The 25,389-nt window shown below is 38.9% G+C and overlaps 1 protein-coding gene across 1 annotated transcript in view; it reads left to right on the forward strand.

Annotated features, from left to right (window-relative positions):
• LOC124721636 (putative Dol-P-Glc:Glc(2)Man(9)GlcNAc(2)-PP-Dol alpha-1,2-glucosyltransferase) overlaps positions 1–25,389 on the forward strand; it is a 105,795-nt gene that overhangs the window by 35,314 nt on the left and 45,092 nt on the right. Inside the window, exon 4 of the mRNA XM_047246699.1 lies at positions 20,709–20,860. Within this exon, the coding sequence (XP_047102655.1) occupies positions 20,709–20,860 (152 nt within the window). The remainder of the gene's footprint in view (positions 1–20,708; positions 20,861–25,389) is intronic.

Here is a 25,389-nt window from a genome sequence, read left to right on the forward strand (position 1 = left end):
GTTTAGCATGAGCCAAACAATATGCTAACATCATCAGCAACGTCTCTGATGATGATCAGTGTTTTTCCAGAACCATTTTCTTTACTTCATGCTCATTGTCGTCGGTAATTGATATGGTAGGGCATCCAAGGCAGTCGTCGTCTTGAAGATCTTCTCAACCCTCTTTGAAAAGTTCATATCAGTGGTAAACTCTAGCCTTACTCATAGTAGAAACGACAAAAGCCACAGTAAACATTTCAAATGCAATGCTGCACTTTATTCCATTTAAATATCCGATACAGCTGGAAATGCAAACATACATCATGAACATGTTTGCCAAGAAGAGAAAAAGAATTTTGAAAATCAGATCTATAAAGCTCGTGAAATTAAAAACTTTTTGTTAATTGTTGATCACACCTCGTAATAGTGGGGTGCTGCTTGACACGGTCACCGGTGATTAAATATTTAGGTATAACATTGCAAAACGATATGAAACAAAATGAGCACGGAAAGTCGGTTGTAGAAGACAAATTGTCGACTTCGGCTTATTGGGTAGGAAATGTAGCTCATCTGTAAAGGAGACTGCTTATAGAACACTATTGAAACCCATTCTGGAGTACTTCTCAGGTGTCTGAGGTGCCCACCAGGCCAAGTTATAGCAAGACATCAAGGAAATTCACAGGCATGCTGCTAAATTTGATACTAGTAGGTTCAATCAGTACACAAGTATAATGGAAATGGTCTGGGAGCACAAACGGGAATCCTTGGAGGGATGACAACGATCTTATTGCGAAACACTATTGAGAAAATTTGGAGAATAGGCATTTGCAGCTGACTGCAGAATGATTCTACTGCCACCAATGTATGTTTTGCATAATGAGTGTGAAGAGAAGATAGGGAATTTCAGTCTTGTGTGTTCAGAGTGGATTTATCTGTGTCAGTATTTAACCCATCTGTACAGTTCTCTCTTAAAATTTTAGCATTTTATAAGTTCTTTCATACTTTTAATGCAGCAGTAAATTGTTAAACAAATTTTCAGTTACGTATAGTGACAATGTTTAACAACAGAGCTAAATTTTCACTGTACCTACTATTCTCAGTAAAGAAACCTTATTGAATTACCACATCAGGAAACTATTTTTGAGTTATCATATCAATGGAAGATTGTGTCATAGTTTCATATGACTTATTTGTGTAATTCTAGAGAAGCTTTGTCAAGCAAGTACAAGGTAAATAGGCTGGTAGTTGGAAGAGAGAACCACTTGAGGGTAAGCGATTCACAAGCATTATTGAATCCTCTTGAAAGCAAAGTCACTCTGTGAGAAGATATCCGACTTACAGCATGAAAAAAAGTAAAAAGAACCAGTGGTATTGTTGTAAACATTGTGAGTGCAGGCTTCTTGTGTCCTGCGATTGCAGAGGGAGAAGAGTTTCCAGATTGTAGTACAGTATAAATGCTATAGGAAAGTTCTGGTGGAATGTAAATACTTTTGGATTAAAGGAGACCACTTACTGAAAAGCAGAAGCATCGTCAACAGGCACACACAAAACAAAGAAAAATTGTTGTCATTCAGAGTCATATTCTTCTTCAAGCTGGAGTAGACCACAGGCACATGCACCTGCCCCCTATAGGGTACTTGCTGGACGATCAGTGCCACTGCCGCATTTCAGCCATTAAGCTAGGTGGTGATGGAGGTGATGTCGAGAGCGGTGGGTAGAGGTAGGGAGAAAGGGACTGGATGCAGGGGGTGGGATTGGTGTGGGTGGGTGGCAGTTCAGAGGGAGGCATCTGGGAATTTGGGAGTAAAGGGTGTCAGTTACATGGGCTAGGCTTTTCACCTTCGCAACCCTCTATTCGCCCCACGCAGCACTATCCCCACTACAACCTAGTCTACGTGCCAAAATGCAGCACTGGCTGTACTTGTCCAGCTGGCACCATTTGGGGTGTAGGTATTTATAGGCATGTGTGTGTGGATGCATGTGCATGGTTTTGTAATGAACCTTGAAAAATGTAGTGCAGTATAATAGTTGAAATCAGAAAAGTAATATTTATTGATTATGTCTTTTGACTTGATTGTACTCGGCTCAGAAATGGTCACTGCAAAATGCTGCATGTTCCAGAGGATTGTACTGTAAAGGCTGGTTCATACTAGGCTTGTAATGTAGTTAAGGGGTGAGTAATTTAGTAGCTCTTCTAAATGAGGAAATGGTATGTGGGCAGCTGTGTGCTGATATATCTTTAAATTGGTGGGAAACTATCGATTGCTGCATAGTAAGCACTGCAGGGAGATTCTGACAGTCATGGTGAATCAACCAATACATATTGCGGCAAAGATTATCGTGGAGGAGGCCAATAAAGAGATTAAACATCTATAGAAGCAAAAATAGCCACAAAAGTGGAATGTTTGAAGAGATTTCTGTGGGGTGTCCGATGTTCTGCTTAAAGAACCTACAGTTGAAAACTCAGAACAAAACTTTTCCAGCTTCAGTGGTTCACAGGTGTCGCATCAGATAATGTTATGGAAGGTGCACAATATTTTAATGAGACAGCTGCTCATCATCTTCAGGTGCTTACTAAGGGTTGCTGCACTGGCTTGCCAGCATAAATGCTGACTTGCTAGAAAAATGCAGGCACCAAGGAGTGAGGCTATAAAGTCATCGTAGACGAATATAGAGAACTACGACATCCACTGACCCCAGCTGGAGAAACAGGGCACACAGTTGAAATCCCGTGTGTCTATTAATCAGGTCATTACCTGTATGTATTTTGACTGCTTTTTAATCATGGAGTCCCAGTATGGGGAAGTGGTCAAAAGGCTCTTTGTCTCTCCGTAATTCATTAGTGTTCCATGTCAAGATAGTGTTCAGCCACAGCAGACTTTTGTGGCTGACCCAATCTGGTGTGACATTTATGTTCAATGCATCTATCCTCAACAATGTGACATGTGTGGCTAATGTGAGTTTTCCCACACTGGCACAGAATTTTATATATCCCCAGTCTCCTTAGACCTCGATTGTCTTTGACAGAACCCAACATATATTGCACTCATCACAGATTTTATTTGCCAGTCCTTATTTCCCAATCTTGCTGGTCCATGTGCCAATGTAGAGACATGTCACCAACATAGGGTAGGAAAACCATCAGAGCAAAAATGGCTAAGCTCTGCTGATAAGCTCTCTGCACCTGAGAGCTCTAGCTCTATGATAGAGAGCCCGTAGTATGCCACATCATTGAGATGGATGATGGCAGCTCATAGGTCAGTGTGTGTTGCGTTATGGAACACACTATGATCCAAGAAACCATTGTCTTTTCTGTTTACCAAGACATCTAAGAATGGGAGACCTCCATTTTTCTCTACTTTCATGATGAAGCAAATGCTCTGGTGGAGTTTATGGTGTTCCAGAAATGTAGGAAGTGTTGTTGCTCCATTCGACACAACTACAAAGGTGTTGTCCACATATCTCCAGAAACATTTACGTTTCAACACTGCTGACTGAAGTGCTTTTGCCCTGAAGTCTTTCATAAGAAAGGTTAGCTATTATGGGATGGAGAGCTTTCCTTTCTTCATTGTTGGTCTGCTTGGGTACGGGCATCTTCTTTAAGAGAAGACACACAAATAGAGATTTTACTTGCTGATATTCTACTGATATTCTACTGATCTTTTGCCTGCAACATCTTACTTTGCAAAATGATGGATTTACTGCAGGACTGCTTATCGTCTCCAGAAGGACCCAACTGACGCACTGCAGTGGAAGATGTCTGCTCAGCTCAAAGCTAGACAGTTTCCTGAACATCTTGAAAAAAGCATAATAGCACAAGTGCCAGTCTCACCACAACTTCATGGGTTGCCTAGATCTGTAAGGAAGAGGTTCCACTTCACCCCATTGTGAGCAATATAGGAGCCCCAACATATTACCTAGCAAAACGTCTGGCTTCACTTCTGAGCCCTTTGGTAGGAAAATGTGAACATCACATTTGAAACTCAGAGGATTTTATACAGCAACTGAGCACATTGTCTTGAATCAGCTGCTGTTTTAGTGAATTTCAATGTCTCTTTGTTCATACGAGTACCTCTGATGGAATCATTACAACTTACAGAAATTAAGTTGGAGGAGGACATCTTACATCTATTCAAAAACGTGCTTACCTTGACTTTTTATTTAATGCATAACATTTGGAGCGAACTGGCAATGTTATGGGTAGCCCTTTGTCTATCATAATAGCTATCCTTTGTGTGGAAGACTTTGAGGAAAAAGCACTTCAGTCAGTGGTGTTGAAACCTAAATATTTGTGGAGATATGTGGACGACACCTTTGTAGTTTGGCCACATGGAGCAGCAACATTTCCTGCATTTCTGGAACACCCTAACTCACTCCCATCTGAGCATTTGTTTCATCATGGAAGTGGACAAAAATGGAGATTTCCCATGTTTAGATGTTTTGGTCCACAGAAGAGACGATAGTTCCTTGAGTTGCTGTGTGTTGGGTAAACCAACTTACTGACCTATATCTACGAGCTATGAGCTGCCATCATCCATCTATACGCTGTGGCATAGTTGGTTGGTTGGGTGATTAATATGGTGGCGGGGACCAAACAGCGAGGTCATCGGTTCCATCAGGTGAGGACGGGATGGATAAGGAAATCGCTCTTGCCTTTTCAAAGGAACCATCCTGAGATTTGCGTGAAGCGATTTAGAGAAATCACTGAAAACCTAAAGCAGGATGGCCAGACATGGGTTTCAATTGTTGTCCATCCGAATGCGAGTCCAGTGTGCTAACCACTGCTCCACCTCACTAGGTGTGGCATAGCAAAGACTCGCAATCGTAGAGCTAGGTTTCTCAGATGCAGGGAGCTTATCAGCAGAGCTTAGTGATCTTCTCTCTGTATGTGTATGAAACAGGTGCTCTCTGATAAACGGAGCCATAATGCATTTCAACTTGCACACACAAAAGTTCACAAACATTCAGAAGAAACGTAGAACTCCACAAGGATGGTTTTTATAAACTATGTTGGTGGCATGTCCTTTAAATTGGCAGGACGTTCAAGAAACATCGTCTTCCTCCCTCCAGCATGAGTGCAAACTATCTTGGGTTCTGTTAAGGACAACCTAGGTCTAAGGAGACCAGGGATATATAAAGTCCCATGCTGTGTGGAAAAATGTACATTGACCATATGTGTCGCTCTGGTAAGGATAGAAGTGCTGAACATAGACGCCACACCAGATTGGGTCAGCCAGAAAAGGCTGCTGTGGCTGAACACTGTCTTTACACGGGGGTACAGGTGACCTACGGAGAGAGAAACAGCCTTTCGTTTGCTTCCATGTACTGGGACTCCATCATTACAGAAGCAGTAGAAATATGTATAAGTAATGACCAGATCAGTTGAGACTCAGTATTTCAACTCAGCAATGCATTGCAACCAGAATAGACGGTATTAGGGCATCGTCGGCCACAGACGAATGAATCGGAGTCAACTCAGATGGGGAATCGGAGTCCGAACACTTAAACTGGGTGCCAACACAGCCTGCGTGCATGCTCAGCCGTGATTTGTGCTTTCCCTTGTTGTACATGTGAAGACGGTGGCTCGTTTCTCCGGCAGGGGGCTCTGGATGTCACTGTGCTCCGTGTTTCGTCTACAGTGGTGTTATTACCCCACCCCTTGGCACCTGCACTTTTCCTAGTGAGTTGGCATATATATTGGCGAGCCAGTTTAGCAACACCTCAGTAAGCACCTGAAGATGACAAGCTGCTGTCTCATTGAAATACTGTGAAGCTCCCACATTATTATCCGATGCGACACCTGTGAACCACTGAAAAAGTTTTTATCTCAGGAAAGTCTGAAACAGCAATACTTTTCTTTGTATGACTGAAAGTTGTGTTTAATGTTCTATTAGAAATAACATAATTTAAATCCACTGTACTGATGCTCATTTAAGAGACTCCACACCTGCAACATCAAAATTTCAGGGATTGTTCTATCTTCTTGCTACTGGGTGTCGTTTAAGAACTGTGACACATCTCTTTTGACTAAGCGAGTCCACTGTTCCTGTGTTCAGGACTTGATGCTGCTAACATTTGTGTTTTTATTTATTTATCTGTTTTATTTTTTACTGAAATCCCTGGTATTCACAGGTTTTCCGTCATTTCCCTAAATCGCTACAGGCAAATGACAGGATGGTTCCTTTGAAAGGGCACGGCTAACTTCCTTCCCCGTCCTTCCCTAATCCAATGAGACCGATGACCTCGCTGTTTGGTCTCTTCCCCAAAACAATCCAATCCTAGTAGTAACTTTCCCAACTTAGTGGTTATGGCTGCTAGTTTAGTACAGTGGACATTTGAAACCCTTCCATCTATGTAAACCTTAAAAACTTGAATGAATGTTGTGTTGTCACTAAGCCGTGTTCCTGAATCACAAGAAATGGGTGACTGAAAAGAAATGAAACATAGATGGGTTTACTTATGGTTCAACTACACAGACTGTTCCCAAGGGGAAAGCCACTTAGCCAGTTGCAGTCTATTTAAAATTACCTTAGGATTGACAGCTACAAAGGAAGTAGTGAGAGATGAGGCCCAGGAGGAAGGCATAGCACAAAGCTAGTCAATTCCATGAGACATGTAGTGACAACTGCTACCCTAGTTGCCTTACCTTTACCCGCACCGCAACACTTGTTCACTATGCTTTAGCTTCAGGCATCTTGCGGCGGTTATCTATTCATTGTGTGATGCTGAACAATGTTTGAAACAAGTCTGTCATCATGGAATAAGCATAGCAAAAGGAAGCTATTTTTAAAAAGTTTCAGAAATGATCACGGCATTAAATAACAGCGCTGACAGTGTCACTTCCAGCATTTGTGATAGCAATGAGAATAATGTCAATAGAGATTTTTCATTGTCGTCACAATAAAGATGCATAGGCAGATTTAGATGAAGGATTGGCATGTGCAGTTTAAATATTTCCATAGAAAAATTATATTTTTAGAAGTTTTTACTGTTAATTGTATTTTTAGAAGTTTTTACTGTTAATTGTATTTTTAGAAGTTTTTACTGTTAATTGTATTTTTAGAAGTTTTTACTGTTAATTGTATTTTTAGAAGTTTTTACTGTTAATTGTATTTTTAGAAGTTTTTACTGTTAATTATATTTTTAGAAGTTTTTACTGTTAATTATATTTTTAGAAGTTTTTACTGTTAATTATATTTTTAGAAGTTTTTACTGTTAATTATATTTTTAGAAGTTTTTACTGTTAATTATATTTTTAGAAGTTTTTACTGTTAATTATATTTTTAGAAGTTTTTACTGTTAATTATATTTTTAGAAGTTTTTACTGTTAATTATATTTTTAGAAGTTTTTACTGTTAATTATATTTTTAGAAGTTTTTACTGTTAATTATATTTTTAGAAGTTTTTACTGTTAATTATATTTTTAGAAGTTTTTACTGTTAATTATATTTTTAGAAGTTTTTACTGTTAATTATATTTTTAGAAGTTTTTACTGTTAATTATATTTTTAGAAGTTTTTACTGTTAATTATATTTTTAGAAGTTTTTACTGTTAATTATATTTTTAGAAGTTTTTACTGTTAATTATATTTTTAGAAGTTTTTACTGTTAATAAGATAGCTGTTATCAGAAACTGAGTCTGAATGAAGTTCATCTCAGGAAGTGAGTTTTATTGACCAAAAGTAATCCCTCTCACTTTCTGTAATATAGCGGTCGCAATACTGTTCTACAGTATTGTTCTTTATTCCAAACCGATGTTTCCTCACGTCGATTAACAGGCATATTCTTTTTTGTTATGTTACAAGTAAACAGTTTGTTCACAAAATGTATCAACAGGTTAATTACAAATTTAGTGCTTCTTTTCTCACAGTGAAACAAAAACGGCAACAGCTAAGTGTTGTACATGCAGCTGTAGCATCATGTGTCACAGTAAACTCAAATTACCTTGTGTTGAATATCTCTGAAAGAGTTCAGATTTGGAGCAAATGAAAATCTCGTGTTATCTTAAAGTTTTTTTGCGTTGTGTGTTCATCTAAATTCTGTAAGAAAAAAGTTTCCTGCATGTCAAAAATTCAGTAATGTCATAAGGAAATCATTTTTTAAATTCCAGAATTCCTAAAGTGGAGTGTGAGCTGATATGAAACTTTCTGCAGATTAAAACTATGTGCCAGACTGAGACTTGAACTCCAGACCTTTGCCTTTCACAAGAGAACTTCTGTGACGTTTGGAAGGTAGGAGTTGAGGTACTGGCAGAAGTAAAGCTGTGAGGATGGGTTGTGAGTTGTGCTTGTGTAATTCAGTTGGTAGAGCAGTTACCCACGGAAGGCAAAGGTCCAGAGTTTGAGTCTCAGTCCAGTCCGTAGTTTTAATCTGCCAGGAAGTTTAATATTTTCAGTTTTGTGTATGTCAACTTAAAATTTTGTTGCTGCAGATATAACTGATGAAAAAATTGTGCAGCAGTTCCAGAAGTCACTGATGTTAGTTCCATATTCGTTCATCAACCAGATGTAAGATTTACTGTGTGTTGTGTGCAAGTCGTGGCAACTCTGCTTAGCACCTCCATGTGTTCCTTTTGAAGTGTCGATCCTAAAGTAATTTTGAAAGACTATACCATAAATTTCCTTGATCCGACACATTTAAAATATGGTATATACTGTAGAGGAATGTTTGACCAGGATGCGCCCTATTAAAACTCGTCAGTGTTTCCCAAGTTATTTATTATTTCCAGCTACAGTGCCCCCATTCCACTCGGTCTGCATCACTGGGTCCCGCAATGCTGAGGACTCCACTTCGCTGTCTGCAAAACAGCTTGGCACGGAGTGGCTGTCTCAGCGACCCATGCAGCGCACTGCTGTGTGTCGGCCTTGCATGGCTGCGGAGTTGTGACGACGTCAGGATGCGCCGGCAGTCTCCTCTCCTGCCGCCTCAGCGCCGCCCATTGGGAGCTGCAAGGCAGCCCGTGGCGTGCTTCCTCGCCAGTGTGGCTAAGATCACGGCGACAGCAAGTGCCTGCGATCCGCGGTCTGAATCTGCGCCCCTTGCCTCGGGATGACTCTGGCGTGTATTTGGGGCCAACAAGACTGCCCGCAGTAGCGAACTGTGGCGTGGCCCCCCATTGGCTGGTTGCGGACCCTGCGTTGGCCTCGTAGGGTTGAACCAGCGACCTGCCGAGGACTGGAACACTAGCGCCCCATCTGCTGCTGCGTGTAGCTGGTGGTGTGACACGCCCCACAGTCCAGGAGAGTTGTCACTTGAATACCTTGTTAGTGAACCCCATTTATATGCGGCTGTGCGCCTCTGTTTTGCTAACGAGCCACTCTGACGAGTCATGTACGCATAACACCTGGGTTGGGCCAGGGCCCCTTCTGCCTGTAACTTGTGCCATCCAAACTGCTGCATTTACTCTTTTCAGCAGGTCTACGGCCCTGTGGCCTCCATTCTACTTCGCAACAGCCTGGTAACATAACTTACTGTCAACAGGCCTGCGCCTGGCTGTAATTTGCGTGCTCCAAAATATTCCATTGAAGCTAAGCTTTTCCCATTTTAAAGAGTGGCGCCGCTACATTATTCCCCCCTTCAGAAAGACCTGGTCCCCGGGTTGACCTCAAACTACTTTTAAACTTGTTTGGGTCGGCACGTACTTATGACATATTTACTACTACTATTAGAAAACTTAGATGTGGTCTAGTCCTCTTGAAACATATGACATGGGACAAAAAGTAAAAATTCCTTACTGGATGACCACTCCACTTAATAATGCTCAATCAACATGCAACAAAGTTAAGGCTGTGATGGCACTTGGCACAGAGGTGCTCAAAATGATCATTCCTTGTTGTTGCCTTTCCCTATATTGAGTGATATGCTGCACTAGTTGTTCAGCTGATATGCACCCCTCTTTATATGAAATGAACTGGTTTACAGATCTCAACAGATCTGACTCCAGTGTTTGATTTGACATGGTCAGGTTCTGCCTTGGCAAAAACTCTTAAAGTTGCTACTGGCCAGTACAGCTGTGGCTGTGTAACATTCAGTTGTGTGCTCCCGAAATTGACACTGGTAGATGGAAGGTTGGTCCTATTGTGTTACACGCAGTTCCATTGATTAAAATTCTGTTCCCCTCGAGCTCTATACATTTTGCTTCTGCAAATACTCCCTGCTCAAAACAACTTGCTACTACTGTCAAATTTCGTAGGTGGAGAAGATCCATTGCATCCCGACCTGTTGCAAGCTCAACTGTCAAATTTCGTAGGTGGAGAAGATCCATTGCATCCCGACCTGTTGCAAGCTCAATTTTGGCTCCACGATGTCCCTTTGATAGCCTGTTTCTTTCCTCCTGGCTAAAAATAACTGCACTGTGCCCATGTCCGGATTGGTGCTTATCACCCTGGCTGGACATACCGTTACCTTCCCTCTATGGCAGCTCTGTAATTCCTCCCTTGTCATCCTGGCGTACCGGCTGTAAACTGCCGAGATCAGCTTGGTCAACGCTCACTTTCTCAGTGACCTGAGGACAGTGATCACCATCACCCTTCCTCCCTCTTCAAAAAGACTGCTGTCCCCAGCAGGCTTACAGTACTCAAAAACACATACAACATATGAAAATACAATGCCTAATTAATCTATGCAAACTTAATGATACAAAACAAGAAAACAAAAAAAATACAAATACTCCACTGCTTTCTGGATCGCAAAGTATACAGTACCTCATGCTGTACTCTATCTTCCTGGTTTTCTCTGCCCTGAACCCCTCTCTTCACTCCCTTTCTTCCTCTTCCCTTCCTGTGACATGCCTGGAATCATATAGCGACAACCCTTAAATAGCCGTAACCGCCCAGTGTGTACTATCGTTGTTCTAGTTGGCAGCTGAAGCTTAACATTAATGGAGGATGTGGTTTCAACTACTTGGTATGGCCCTTGACACCTCGTGACGAACTTCTTTGTTTTCCCTTTCTACATTTCCATCTACATTTATACTCTGCAAGCCACCCAACGGTGTGTGGCAGAGGGCACTTAACGTGCCACTGTCATTACCTCCCTTTCCTGTCCCAGTCGCGTATGGTTCGCGGGAAGAACGACTGCCGGAAAGCCTCCGTGTGCGCTCGAATCTATCTAATTTTACATTCGTGATCTCCTCAGGCGGTGTAAGTAGGGGGAAGCACTATATTCGATACCTCATCCAGAAACGCACCCTCTCGAAACCTGGACAGCAAGCTACACCGCGATGCAGAGCGCCTCTCTTGCAGAGTCTGCCACTTGAGTTTGCTAAACATCTCCCTAACGCTATCACGCTTACCAAATAACCCTGTGACGAAATGCGCCGCTCTTCTTTGAATCTTCTCTATCTCCTCTGTCAACCCGACCTGGTACGGATCCCACACTGATGAGCAATACTCAAGTGTAGGTCGAATGAGTGTTTTGTAAGCCACCTCCTTTGTTGATGGACTACATTTTCTAAGGACTCTCCCAATGAATCTCAACCTGTTACCCGCCTTACCAACAATTAATTTTATATGATTATTCCACTTCAAATCATTCCGCACGCATACTACCAGATATTTTACAGAAGTAACTGCTACCAGTGTTTGTTCTGCTATCATATAATCATACAATAAGGGATCCTTCTTTCTGTGTATTCGCAATACATTACATTTGTCTCTGTTAAGGGTCAGTTGCCATTCCCTGCACGAAGTGCCTATCCGGAGCAGATCTTCCTGCATTTCACTGCAATTTTCTAATGCTGCAACTTCTCTGTATACTACAGCATCATCTGCGAAAAGCCGCATGGAACTTCCGACACAATCTACTAGGTCATTTATGTATATTGTGAAAAACAATGGTCCCATAACACTCCCCTGTGGCACGCCAGAGGTTACTTTAACATCTGTAGACGTCTCTCCATTGAGAACAACATGCTGTGTTCTGTTTGCTAAAAACTCTTCAATCAAGCCACACAGCTGGTCTGATATTCTGTAGGGTCTTACTTTGTTTATCGGGCGACAGTGCGGAACTGTATTAAACACCTTCCGGAAGTCAAGGAAAATGGCATCTACCTGGGAGCCTGTATCTAATATTTTCTGGGTCTCATGAACAAATAAAGCAAGTTGGGTCTCACACGATCTCTGTTTTCGGAATCCATGTTGATTCCTACAGAGTAGATTCGGGGTTTCCAGAAACGACATGATATGCGATCAAAAAACATGTTCTAAAATTCTACAACAGATAGACATCAAAGATATAGGTCTATAGTTTTGCGCATTCTAGACAGCAACTGCATTGAACGCTGCCACGATGCCTTACAGGAGATTTCGTCGTCGTTCTAAACAGACAGTTTATAAAACCATCGAGAACATAGAGTTAGCCACCTCAGCTGGAGACAAGAAGAATCGCATACCAGTTAAGAGTGTAGCTGCTACTGCACTTGTCGACGGACCTTGTGTTTTCTGTGGTTGTAGACTTAATTTTAGTATTGATATTAACGATACATTCTCACATGGTAATGGTTGGCTCACTGTAGCCATTGTACGTGGAAGTACTGGAGTTCCTAACGTACCTGGACTTGAAAGTTTTGTTGATAGAGACATTATTGCCTATCATACCTACCATATGGCAGAACTTGCTAATAAAGACTTTGGTAAATCTGCTTATATCTCGCCGTCTGCATTGTCTTTGTATACTCATAATAAGAGAAAAATATCTGTAAATGAGTCTTACAGGAGAATTCGTCGCCGTTCTAGACAGACAGTGTATAAAATGACCGAGAACATCGTTCGCCACAACAGCAGGCGACAAGAAGAATTGTATACCAGTGAAGAGTGTTGCAGCCCACGCCCTCATCGATGGACCTTGTGTTTTCTGTGGTTGTAGACTTAATTTTAGTATTGACATTAACGACACATTCTCGCGTGGTAATGGTTGGTTCACTGTAGCCATTGTACGTGGAGGTAGAGACTTGAGGTACATGGCTGTTAGAAGGGGGCAAGTTCTTTCGCGTACTCTGTGTAGAATCGCATTGGTATCCCGTCAGGTCCAGTAAACTTTCCTCTGTTGAGTGATTTCAGTTGCTTTTCTATTCCTTGGACACTTATTTCGATGTCAGCCATTTTTTCGTTTTTGCGAGGATTTAGAGAAGGAAATGCAGTGCGGTATTCCTCTGTGAAACAGCTTTGGAAAAAGGTGTTTAGTATTTCAGCTTTATGCGTGTCATCCTCTGTTTCAATGCCATCATCATCCCGGAGTGTCTGGATATCCTGTTTTGAGCCACTTACTGATTTAACGTAAGACCAGAACTTCGTAGGATTTTGTGTCAAGTTGGTACATAGAATTTTACTTTCGAATTCACTGAACGCTTCACGCATAGCCCTCCTTACGCTAACCTTTACATTGTTTAGCTTCTGTTTGTCTGAGAGGTTTTGGCTGCGTTTAAACTTGCAGTGAAGCTCTCTTTGCTTTCGCAGTAGTTTCCTAACTTTGTTGTTGAACCATGGTGGGTTTTTCCCGTCCCTCACAGTTTTACTCGGCACGTACCTGTCTAAAACGCATTTTACGATTGCCTTGAACTTTTTCCATAAACACTAAACATTGTCAGTGTCGGAACAGAAATTTTCGTTTTGATCTGTTAGGTAGTCTGAAATCTGCCTTCTATTACTCTTGCTAAACAGATAAACCTTCCTCCCTTTTTTTATATTCTTATTTACTTCCATATTCAGGGATGCTGCAATGGCCTTATTATCACTGATTCCCTGTTCTGCGCTAACAGAGTCGGAAAGTTCGGGTCTGTTGTTACCAGAAGGTCCAAGATGTTTATCTTCACGAGTCGGTTCTCTGTTTAATTGCTCGAGGTAATTTTCGGATAGTGCACTCAGTATAATGTCACTCGATGCTCTGTCCCTACCACCCGTCCTAAACATCTGAGTGTCCCAGTCTATATCTGGTAAATTGAGATCTCCTCCTAAGACTATAACATGCTGAAGAAATTTATGTGAAATGTATTCCAGATTTTCTCTCAGTTTTTCTGTCACTAATGCTGCTGAGTCGGGAGGTCGGTAAAAGGAGCCAGTTATTAACCTAGCTCGGTTGTTGGGTGTAACCTCCACCTATAATAATTCACAGGAACTATCCACTTCTACTTCACTACAGGTTAAACTACTGCTAACAGCATATAGGGGCTGGATAGCATTACCCATTGTCCTACTCTGTACTGTGGTAAACTTCCTTTCCACGTCACTGTGTCTTCCTGCCTTTCCAAAGCCTTCATATTTGCCTTTTGTACCCGTTTCCAGACATCCCGAATTGTTCTCGCGAATCGACGTACAGATTCATCGTTCCTTCCTGTCTGTTGTTGTTGTTTTTGTTGTGGTCTTCAGTCCTGAGACTTTCTGTAGCTTCACTAAATCAAACAGTGACAGCATTTTTCACCCATACATTACCTCAGTACTAGGCCACAGTGTTGGCAGAGTAATCTCATTAACAGTGCTACTTTTCATAACAAACTTCTGTGTACTAGCCACAAAACATTCATGTTGTAAGCTCATTAGATGTTGCTACTGCAGGTGTACACATATTCATAAATTATATAATTGTATGATACGGAATAAAAAGAGTAATTAAATAGGTAAAGCCTGCCGTGGGCTTATCAGATGTATGTTATTACAGTAATAAAATGCAATACATTAGGAACACAAATAAAGTTAGATTGTTAAAAAGGAAATAGTTAAGTGACAGTAATTCTGATATTCCCTTGTATCTAAGTTTAGATAAAAATATAATGTAATCCATAAGAACAAGTTTATGGAACTAACAGAATAATATAAAATGATAAAATAGATACATAAAGAAACCAAAGGGAATGAAATGAGAGACTGTAGTAAGTAACCAGAGCACTCTGTTGTCATGGCCGCCAGAGTAACACATACACGAGAAGTGGTCAGAGGAACTTAACTGCCAGGGAATCTTACCCTGAAACATATCATTGCAAGAATGATAAAACAACGTACCAGTCAATTAATAAGATTATCTAGTAATGAAATATATAAACAAAGAAGGGACAAGAAACGATGAGTAATACACTCAATGTAAGAATGAAACAAACATATAAAGCACTGGATACTAGGTAAAGACAAAAGCAAGATATGTATGAGAGGTGTTCAATGGTTAAAGTAGGACACTGTCAAACAAAGCTAATTAGACATTGGGTACAAAATTGCTCTGCCCAATGAGCACTTTTGCTGGCTCTTGGTTTTTATAACAAGTTGAGAGCATGCCATTTTTGCACCGTGTGGAACAGACATACCTTATTCTCAGTGCTCCCTAAAGTATGACCAGTTTGATGAATGCAATCCCAAATCAGTGTTGTTACATGGCTGGGAATAGTCCCTAAACCTTACGTCAAAAGAGCAGCTGGTTTGGTCAATATAATATGTATCACAGTTCTTACAGTCAATCCTGTATACTCCAGAGCCAGCAAATTTGTCATATGCCCTTTTCGGTTTATGTTTTACAAGCAATTTTAGGGTAGTGTTAACTGGAAAGGCACATCTAACATTAAATTTTCTGAAACGTTTCCCTATTTGCTGGGACATTTTGCCGTGAAATTTCCTTGGAATGGTTTTCATTCTTTTCTTATTGGTTCTATTTTATGGGTGGGTGTCCATTTGCCTGCTGTTTATTCTGTCAGTTCCATAAGCTTCATTCTTACACACGTCATTCTATTTTTACCTAAAATTTGCTACAAGAGCATATCAGAATTATTTTCACTTAATTATTTCCTTCTTAACAATTGAACTTTTTTCATATTCTTAATTTATTGCATTTTGTTACTGTAATGAATTATACACCTGGTAAGCCTGCTATAGACTTCACCTGTTGAATTATTCTTTTTATTCCATGTCGTACAATTATATAATTGACGGATGTGTGTACATCTACAGCCGTGACATCTAATGAGGTTATGACACAAACATTTTGAGGCTAATGCACAGCAGTTTTTTATGGACAGCAGTGCTGTTAACAAGATGACTCCACCAACACTATGACCCATTATATACCATATTTTAAATATGTGTACGATGCTAAGCTGATTTTGTCTTTTGACAATACCTCTATGACTCCATAAAATTAGGCCATATTTAAAACAAGTATATCTCCATCTATTTAATGTGTGTGTTTTCCACGTGTATGTTAGTAATACTTTGGTCTGTTTTATTATTTCAAGATGTAGACAACCCACTAGTTGTATTTGTATTTTTTCCCATGTTTGCTACAGATATGAAGATGGTAATTGCTGACTGAAACAGATAGTCAAGGACCTAATGGTTTTGAGATCAGAGACGGAAATAAAGAACTTTATAATACTCGTAAAGTTTAATGTTGATCAAAGCAATACTGACTGAGATATAGTTAGTTGTTTGACTCCTCGCTTGACTTCGATGCAGAGCAAGTGTGAATTTATAGTGACTTTGAACTGTTATAACTGGGACCATATTTTGTTGACTGAAACGAAATTTGGCCATCTTGTACAACATTAAGAATATTAATGAAGTCAAAAAATGGGAAATCCAGGATGGAGAATGTAATGGTATTATGGAAATGATACTTGCTACTCATCATATAGCGGAGATGCTGAGTCATAGAAAGGCACAGCAAAAAGACTGTCAGAAAGTGAGCGTGTCCAACAAGGGTTTTGTCAAAAATAGACTACACACACACACACACACACAAAGGCTTCGGCTGCCGGAGACTGAGTCCCTGTGGGCTGTGGGTGTGAGCTGCTTTCGAATGTGTGTCTATTTTCAGTGCACACCTTGTTGGCCGAAAGCTCACTTTGTGGCAAACTTTTTGTTGTACCTGTGTGCGACTCAGCATCTCTATTGTATGGTGAGTAGCATCTATCCTTTTCATAATATTGTTGAGTAATAACGAAAAAAAAATTACATACCTTATTCAGCCAGAAAATTTTACACAAAATCGCCTAAAAAATTGGTAAAACAGCAAAAAAAGAGTATGTGATTATCTAATGGGTGGCTAACAATGCTAGATAATTTGAATGGAAGATGGGCATGAAAATCACAGTATGAAAAAAATTAAAACTTTGTGTTCTTGTATCTCCTAGAGTAAGTGCATGCTGAATATGAAACATAATATGCAATAGGTTGGTAGCTTAGTGATATGGAACACACAGTTTCCTTCACCTTCCCTTTTCCAGTGGTTTACAAATGTGGTGATAAAATGACAGTTTTATGAAAAATGTGAAAGTGGGGTGTATTAGACTCTTTTTACAAATACTGTTCTCTCTTAAAGCTTCAAAACCAGTTTCATTCAAAACTATGTGTTTAAAGCCTCCTAGAACAATGGGTTTAATTTTCAATATAGGCTAACATTGCTAGAAGAATTGTGCTGCATATAAATTTTGACTATGGCTTCTTATCTCTCACTTATTAAAAGCATTTTAAACATGAAACTTTGGCCACAACTACTTAGCAACATAAGTTTTTCCAAAATAAAATGTCATTCACGTCCTGATTTCCAGATTTCTACAAAATCGGTTCAGACTTGATTTTTTTTTTAAGATTACAAAAATAGATCACATTCAATTTGCTTTTAGAAAATCTCTTTTCCAAAGTAGATTTCAAACTAATCACAGTTGGAAAGACCATTTTGAGGCATACAGAAAATCACGTTTGATGTGCACTATCAATACTTGAAAATGATGGACAAATTTGAGGAAATGTACCGCAGCAACAGGTTACATTTAAAGAGTCTGTTGACTGTGTTTTGTTACATGTATTTTTTAATTTGTATTATGACGAAGTAATACGTTAGTATATTACCTTGGTCCACACTGACATTGTTTGTCATCATCATATATTGCATCCCACCTACTATGGAATCTTCCAGCAATGAACATAGACCCAACTGCAGAACCCACCTACTATGGAATGTTCCAGCAATGAACATAGACCCAACTGCAGAACCGAGCTCCTGCGGTCACTCCTGCCTGCTGCCTTACGCTGACTTTTCCTTTTGTCCAAGCTACACCCAGCTGAACTGACTGGCTTGCAGGTGTGCACCTCCATTCCATTACACAAGTCTGCAAGGTTTTGAAATGTAAATTAAGAAACCAAATCACAGGCTTGGGAACCTGGGTGAAGACACTCAACCATAGCTGGTATTGTACAGCTTTCAGGCGTGGCCCCTGTAGTGATGGGGCTACCGATTGATGATCTTGAGCTGGTAATGTCAGTGTCACCATGGACCTATTTGATGTCTTACTTGTCAATATAAAAATTAAAAATAAATGCAATGAAACATTGACAACAGGTTGCTGGAGTGTAGCTGTCTGCCATGGTACAGGCTCTCAAATTTTTCCGTCTTTTTCAGGTATTGTTGGCGCACATTAGGAAATCGAACAAAAGTTACTGAATGTTGGAAAATGTGCTCTTTCCAATTGCGATTGGTTTGAAATCAGTTATGGAAAACAACTTTTCTAAAAGCAAGTTGAATGTGATATATTTATGTAATTTTTACAAAAATAAAGTTTGAACTGATTTTGTAGAAATTTGGAGAGCAGTACGTGAATGATATTTTATATTGGAAAACTATATGTTGTGGAATTATGTCCAAAGTTCAGTGTATCATGCCTCTAATCAACAAGATATTAGAAGCCATTTAAAACTTTGTTTGCAGCACTGCACAATTTTTCCGGCTACTTTGCCTCAATTTGTGTAGTATCGTTAGCTCATTGAAAATTAAGCCCAATGTTTGGGGGTGGGGGTTGTTTTGAATGAAATTGATTTTGAAGCTTAAGTAAAAAATAATTGTTGTAAAATAAGTGTAGTAGAGTATACCCTACTTTCACATTTCCACAAAAATCATCATCTTTTTGACAAATTTATAGGTTATTGGAAAATAAGGAAATATTGTATTGCACATTCTTATGTTACTGAACTGTTGCTTATGAAGGTTCATGTTCAGCATGCCTTTACTGTACAAGCTATAAGAATCTGAAGTTTACATCTTTTTTGTGCTGCAATTTTCACTCACAACTTTGATTCAAATTACATAGCATTGTTAGTCCGTGTTGCATAATCAAATACACCACTTTTGCAGTTAAAACCATTGTCTTTCTGATGAACCCAGTCTGCAATGTTTTATAGAAAATAGTTTCTTGCAAAATCAGGTTGAAGAAACAACATTTTTTATCTTTTTGCAAAATCTTCAAATTTATTCAGTATTGGGAAGTGGTATATAAATGAAATGTCATATTTGAGGACCTTGTATTGTTAGGTTACTACAGGCCAAGTTTTATGTTTGTCGCAGTTTTAGTCCGTGAGATATTAAAGCCAACTTCTGGAGCCAGTTTTTGTGATCAATTTTGTCTAAAATTTTCTGGCTGGATATGGCTTATAAAAAGTTTTATTATTATTTCTCTTAAGATAAAGCATAAAGTTGAACAAGATGGCCAAATTTCATTTCTTTTGAGAAAGTATTGCCAAAGATGTAAAAGTTCAAAGTTGTCAGAAATTCATGCTTGCTCTGTGCAGTCGCTCAAGGAGTCAAACAAGTGACAATATCTCGGCCAGTATTGCTTCACAGAATGTTAAAGGCTACCAATGTTCATTGGTTACATGTGCGAATGTTCACATAAAATTTCGATGAAAGCCGTGATGGTCAAGCTGGGAGGCCTAGGCGAGTTGACTTGGAATGACCCTCTGTTGTAGTGTGAACCAGCTTTTCGACGGATGCACAGATATGTGAGCATACCAGAGTGAAGTGTATTGGCTACAGTTCAGATTAGCAGATATACTAGAGACTAGCTAAATCACAAACATCTGTAGTTTTTTGTGTGCTCATGGCGGCACTATAGGTACACGAAGCATTATATTTGAAACCATAAAACTGTATTGCACTAGAAAACTATCCAGACTATTGCAGCCCAAAGAAGCTTCGATCAGACCCTCTAAATATATAGTAGTATGTCTCGTCAGGTTTGATGAGATGAAGAAAGAAGGGGATAAAATCTTGTTTTTAAGTGTAGTTGCACAAGTAGGAATAAAACGATAATGTGTTCATTTGTTCAGTAATGTTAACGCTAATCATGTATACATATCCTGTAAACAGATTCGTTCCACATCATTTTGATAAAAGAATTTTTCAAATGATCTATGTAACATCTAACCAAAGTAAGTGTTCTGTGTTCCATAAAGCTGTTCCAAGATTTCATTTTCATAATAACAGAGTACCTAATGTCTGTAACTTTCCTGATCCCTGTATTTGAATAATTTATTGTTGATATGCTGGTTTTATGGAAATTTTTTGAACTCATTTCTGCATTGTCTTGTAAATACATCACTGGTGGGTAGACAGACTTGGACAGTGTTTGGCTCAGTTGCAGAAACTTTTTAAAAACACGAAACAGCTGAAGATTAATTGTAAGATATTTAAGAGTTGTTCCTTTTAGGAAGTTAAGTCCCAGTAGAATAAGTCAAGTAATAAGTTTTTGAATATTACTTGGATTATTTAAGTATTTAGAGTTCACTGGTAATGAGAAATATGTTCCTTAGTACAACAAACATTGGTATTAACTAATATGCCTTTCATGATTTTAACAGATTCATTTATATATTAAACATTATGTAATTTTTTGTTTGTGTTATAAACGCTATATAAATTTTATTATTATGTAGAAGGCTACGTAATACATGATTTGTTTGTGATTGTTGTTTCTTGGCCTAGGTGTTATATCCATCTTTGTGCGGCAGACCAATGTGATATGGATAGGATTCATACTCCTCATTAAACTCTTCAGTTTACTCCAGCGTGATATGGTAGCTGTTGGAAAGTATGTGAATGTGTTAAAAGATGAAGAGTTCTTTCAAATGGTGACGGTAAGGTCATATTACATATCTTTCTGAAATAAAGGTGATGTACATGTTGTTGATGTAAACTGCACTTTCTTTTTCTTCGAAGATGTGTTTTTCTCGTGGAGGATATTTTTCTTTGACAGTGAACTAAACCAGTTCTAACGGAAAACAGTTATTTGCAAAATACAACAAAGTACTGGTACATTGATATAAGCAGAAGTTGGAAGAGAACAGAAGTGCATTAGTAACTAATATGATCCCTGTGAAAGTAATTTAATTTGAGAATGGAGGAGCAATGAGGGGAAATTGAGAGACCTGACTACAAAATATATCACATTGGGGAATAGCCAGAAGGTTTCAGGTTTTGTGTGGGTGTGGGTGTGTGGGTGTGTGTGTGTGTGTGTGTGTGTGGGTGGGTGTGATTTTAAAGACATCAAGGGAGCTATTCGGCTTACAAAACTGGAAAAAGGTTGTGAATAGATAAAATTAAGTTGACTGGAGATATTGCTATATTTGATCAGAAGGTTTCAGCAATACTGAAGGGAAAGAATGCCAATGGAATAAAATTTGGGAAAGGTGTAAGACAAGGTTATCACCTAAACTCTTCAGCAGATATTTGAAAGATATGATTGGTCATTTTTTATTAGTGGATAGGAGGTCAAAACTGGTGTGTGAAACTTAGTTTTGAAATTTGTAATCAGTGTACTCCTTTTAGCCAGATATGGAAAAGAACACCAAGGACAGAAGTGATCAAAGCTACGAGAAAAGATTATGGAATGAAAATAAACATAAAGTAAATGAAAAAGACAGGAGGAGGATACAAAAGTTTAAAAATAATGCCGAACGGAAACAAACTAGAATATCTGGAAAATTTTCAGTGCCTAAAAAGGAGTAGGAAGAATTTGAGGTGAGACACTGACATTAAATGAAAAATAGCAGTGGCTAAATTTGCATACTATACTAACGGGAAGATTTTCTGTAACAGAATGTAAACTGGATTAAGGGAAAAGTTTATGGAATGTTTTGTTGGGAATGCCCTATTGCAGGGATGAGCAATTGTTCTGGCTTGGGATTAGTGGAGGACCGCACCTTTTAAAATGATTGAATTCATTAGTTAATTTTGCATGTCAGTAACGGTATAAATTGTACCACAAAAATCAATAAATAAAATACTGACAGTTTTATTCAATTTATCATGCTAATTTCATATCATTGGTAGCTCCAAGAACATCTAATGTTAGAATCAATTCAGTGAAACAAATATATCGTGTCACCCTTGTCTACTTGCAGGTAAATATCATTATACGGGATAGTACATTCTGCAGAATTGTCTTGCATGCCAAATTTGTGTTAATTGATAGTAATTATATATGTAAAAATGATGTCAGGTTCTCATTTATTCACATATTAAGCTTAAAATAAGAGTTTGTGAGTATTTTTACCAAAAATAATCATCTTCTTTCTGAAATGCATTTTAATGCACAATTTATACACTTAAATTTTTAACACTGAAACACACAATAATGCACCAAAGTATTTTTCATCAGGTCTACATCCTAAATAGCTTCCGGATAATCTACATTGCAAGAATTTGCTGGTGCTAAAATCAGTTTAGTTTCCATGATGGATTTACTCAAATGGAAATCCTTTGTGGCTGAAGTGTTCTTGCTAGGCACTTGACATTTGTTTGCAGTGCCACACTGTTTTGCAAAAAAATGTTTAATTGTTTGCTTTGCAGTCTTCATTGCCTGTTGATTTTACAACTCTGTGTAACATTTAAGATAACATTCATCTTCTCTCTTCAATTTTGCACTCCTTGCTCCTGAAGGATCATGTTCTTCAAAAATCGTCATTGCGGTGGCAATCTCTCTGAATAACTCTGCCAATTTATTCATTGTCAGTTTTCCAAGAGGCTGAATTTCCTAGATTTCTGTTTCTTCTGTATTAATTATTACTATTCTGATTGAAACTGTCAAATCTTCGTTGCTCAGTTTCTTGAAATGGGAGTTTGGGAGGGCACATTCGGCATAGGTATCAGTGAATCCAATCTGACATGCAAGGTCTGCAGTTTCTAACAACATCAGTAGCTATCTTAATATTGAAGTGCCACCAGAAAAAAATTGGTGGTTAAGTTTGTCACTCAAACCACATTCTTTTAAGCGATTAAAGAAAATTTTATGCAGATAGCATGCCTTGATTGTAGAAATAACTACCTGCTCCAATTTTTTCTTTCTCACAAAAGGCTTTCAGTTCTGTTTAGTTCATTAAAAAATAGTTGTTGAAAACATCAGAAGTCATCATTTTTATTCCATCTCCAATGAACTCCGAGCCTGCTCTTGTCGCAACCCTTTTTATAGTGCTCTAGGATTTTGAGAGTAGAGGATATAAGGGGCTTTAATTTGCAATCCTCTGCAATACTAACATTGAAAAGAAGTGTGCATCAGTTCTTGGCAGCCTTAAATCCTGGTACTGTTTTTTCTTCAATAGAAGTCAGCATGTGGCTAGGCATTTATTTCAAAAATAAGATTGTTTCATCAATGTTGAAAACCTGCTATGCAGTATAGTCTTTTTTTCTGTCACAACTTCTTCAAATGTATCTTTAAATTCCTCAGCTCCAACTTGATCGGCCACAGCTGCCTCTCCTGTCATTTTTTAATGTTGTGATAGCCAAAATGATGCCTGAAATGATCAGACCAACTTTAGCTGGCCGAGAAAGGCACTGAATCATACTCATCGTTTGTTAAATCTGCATACAAGGTCTTGGACTGTAGCTTCGGTAGCAGCTGCAGAGAGAGGCATTTGCTGTTGGTTGTGGTGCTGAATCTAGTGGCTTAGCATTTTCTCTGTTTTTCCCATCATCTCTGAGCAAGATTTGGTCACTCTAGTCACACTTAAAGTAGTTGGAGATTGAGCAGTTTTCAAATCGACTGCATTGTCACAAATAGTTCTCACAGTGGATTCACTAAGTAACAAAGCACACTGAATGTCTACCGATCCGAAACACCTTTATTTCTACTGAATACGACTTCTCTCAATACTTTTTTCCATCGATGAGCACATTTTCTTTCCTTTTATCCAACATTTTAGTAGAGACCTTGTCAAATACAACTTCACAGCTCTGCTGACCTGAATTGACGGTTCAAGTTTTGAGAAACATGACAGAAGATGGGTGTTGAAATGTGCTCAGGCATTACTGCTTCTGCATACTGTTTACAGATAGAGCACTAGATTTAAAACTAAAATTACGTATATGTGAAAACCCGTATAACTGATCCATGTATAACTGTGTGTGTGTGTGTGTGTGTGTGTGTGTGTGTGTGTGTGTGTGTGTTTCGGTGGGGGCTGCAAGTTTCTGCATCATGCAAATTTTTCAGCAGACAAACATTTTTAAAAGTCATTTAATGTCAAAGCATTAAACATTTCTTTCACTGAGTGTCCTGAGTGAATGTTAAGTAAGTTCAAGCTGCAGCTTCTCAGGTGCTGTGCCAGTATCAGCAGTGATGCAAATGTAAGAGAGCAAACAGAATTGAGGCTCAATTTTCTTAAAGTCCTAAAATCTTGTGACCATGGTCTCTCTGCAGATGATCCTTAATCTTAACAGAAACACTTCATGCACATTGTTTTTCTGGAAATAGAAACATCAGATATTGCCGTTGCCTGCTTGCGTTGTGGATAGACCTAGTTTTGTTTTGGATGATTTTACATGCTTCCACATTTCATATGCAAACAACTCCTCTCCTGGCAGAGTCACAGTCCATTCATGCAGTTTCTCAAATATATCAGCTGCAAGCTGTATATCATATCTCCACTCCTGATACCCCATTTTTGTAACAAAATCAGATATATCTCCTTTTTGTCCAGAAAGAAGAGGATTTCACTTTGGAATGTCCAGATTCTTTTTAACACTTTGCTCAGGCTCAAACACCTCACACTGTCGTAAATTACTTCTTCACTGCGCCTCCACATCATCAAAAGGTATATTTTTGAACTGCTGATGGTGAGATGCCCTTGCTGTGATTATGTTCATGACACCAGCAATAGGATCTACCACATGCTTTACAAAGGATCTCCTAATGCAAAATGCAGTGAAAAGAAAACATACCACTATGTCTTGTGCTTGTAACTTATTTTCCCCACATCTATTGTAATGCTTACCATTTTGTTCCAGGACAAGCCACTTTTCTCCACACAATTCACAGTACACTCCAGCAATTCCTGAGGTGTATTTCTGTATTTCATTGATTGTAGTCCAAGTAATTTCTCTGCGATTACAGAATTTTCCATAATTCCACAGATAAAGCTAAGTAATTCTACAGGGTTTAGGTTATCTGTGCTGTCATCCTTTGCCAAAGAAATCCAAACAAAACCTTTACTCACCATCTTCAGCTGTTCTGTGAGTTTGTCATTGTCCATGACAATGAAATGCTTTAAAATTGATTTCTAACATTAGTACACAATACGCTTGCACATTCTGTCATACACTTATTAATAAACTCAACAGTTGAAAAAGGGCTTGTTGTGTTTAGTCAAGGTTATAGGCTATCTTGAAAATT

The sequence above is a fragment of the Schistocerca piceifrons genome, chromosome X (assembly GCF_021461385.2).
Source record: "Schistocerca piceifrons isolate TAMUIC-IGC-003096 chromosome X, iqSchPice1.1, whole genome shotgun sequence".
NCBI lineage: Eukaryota > Metazoa > Arthropoda > Insecta > Orthoptera > Acrididae > Schistocerca > Schistocerca piceifrons.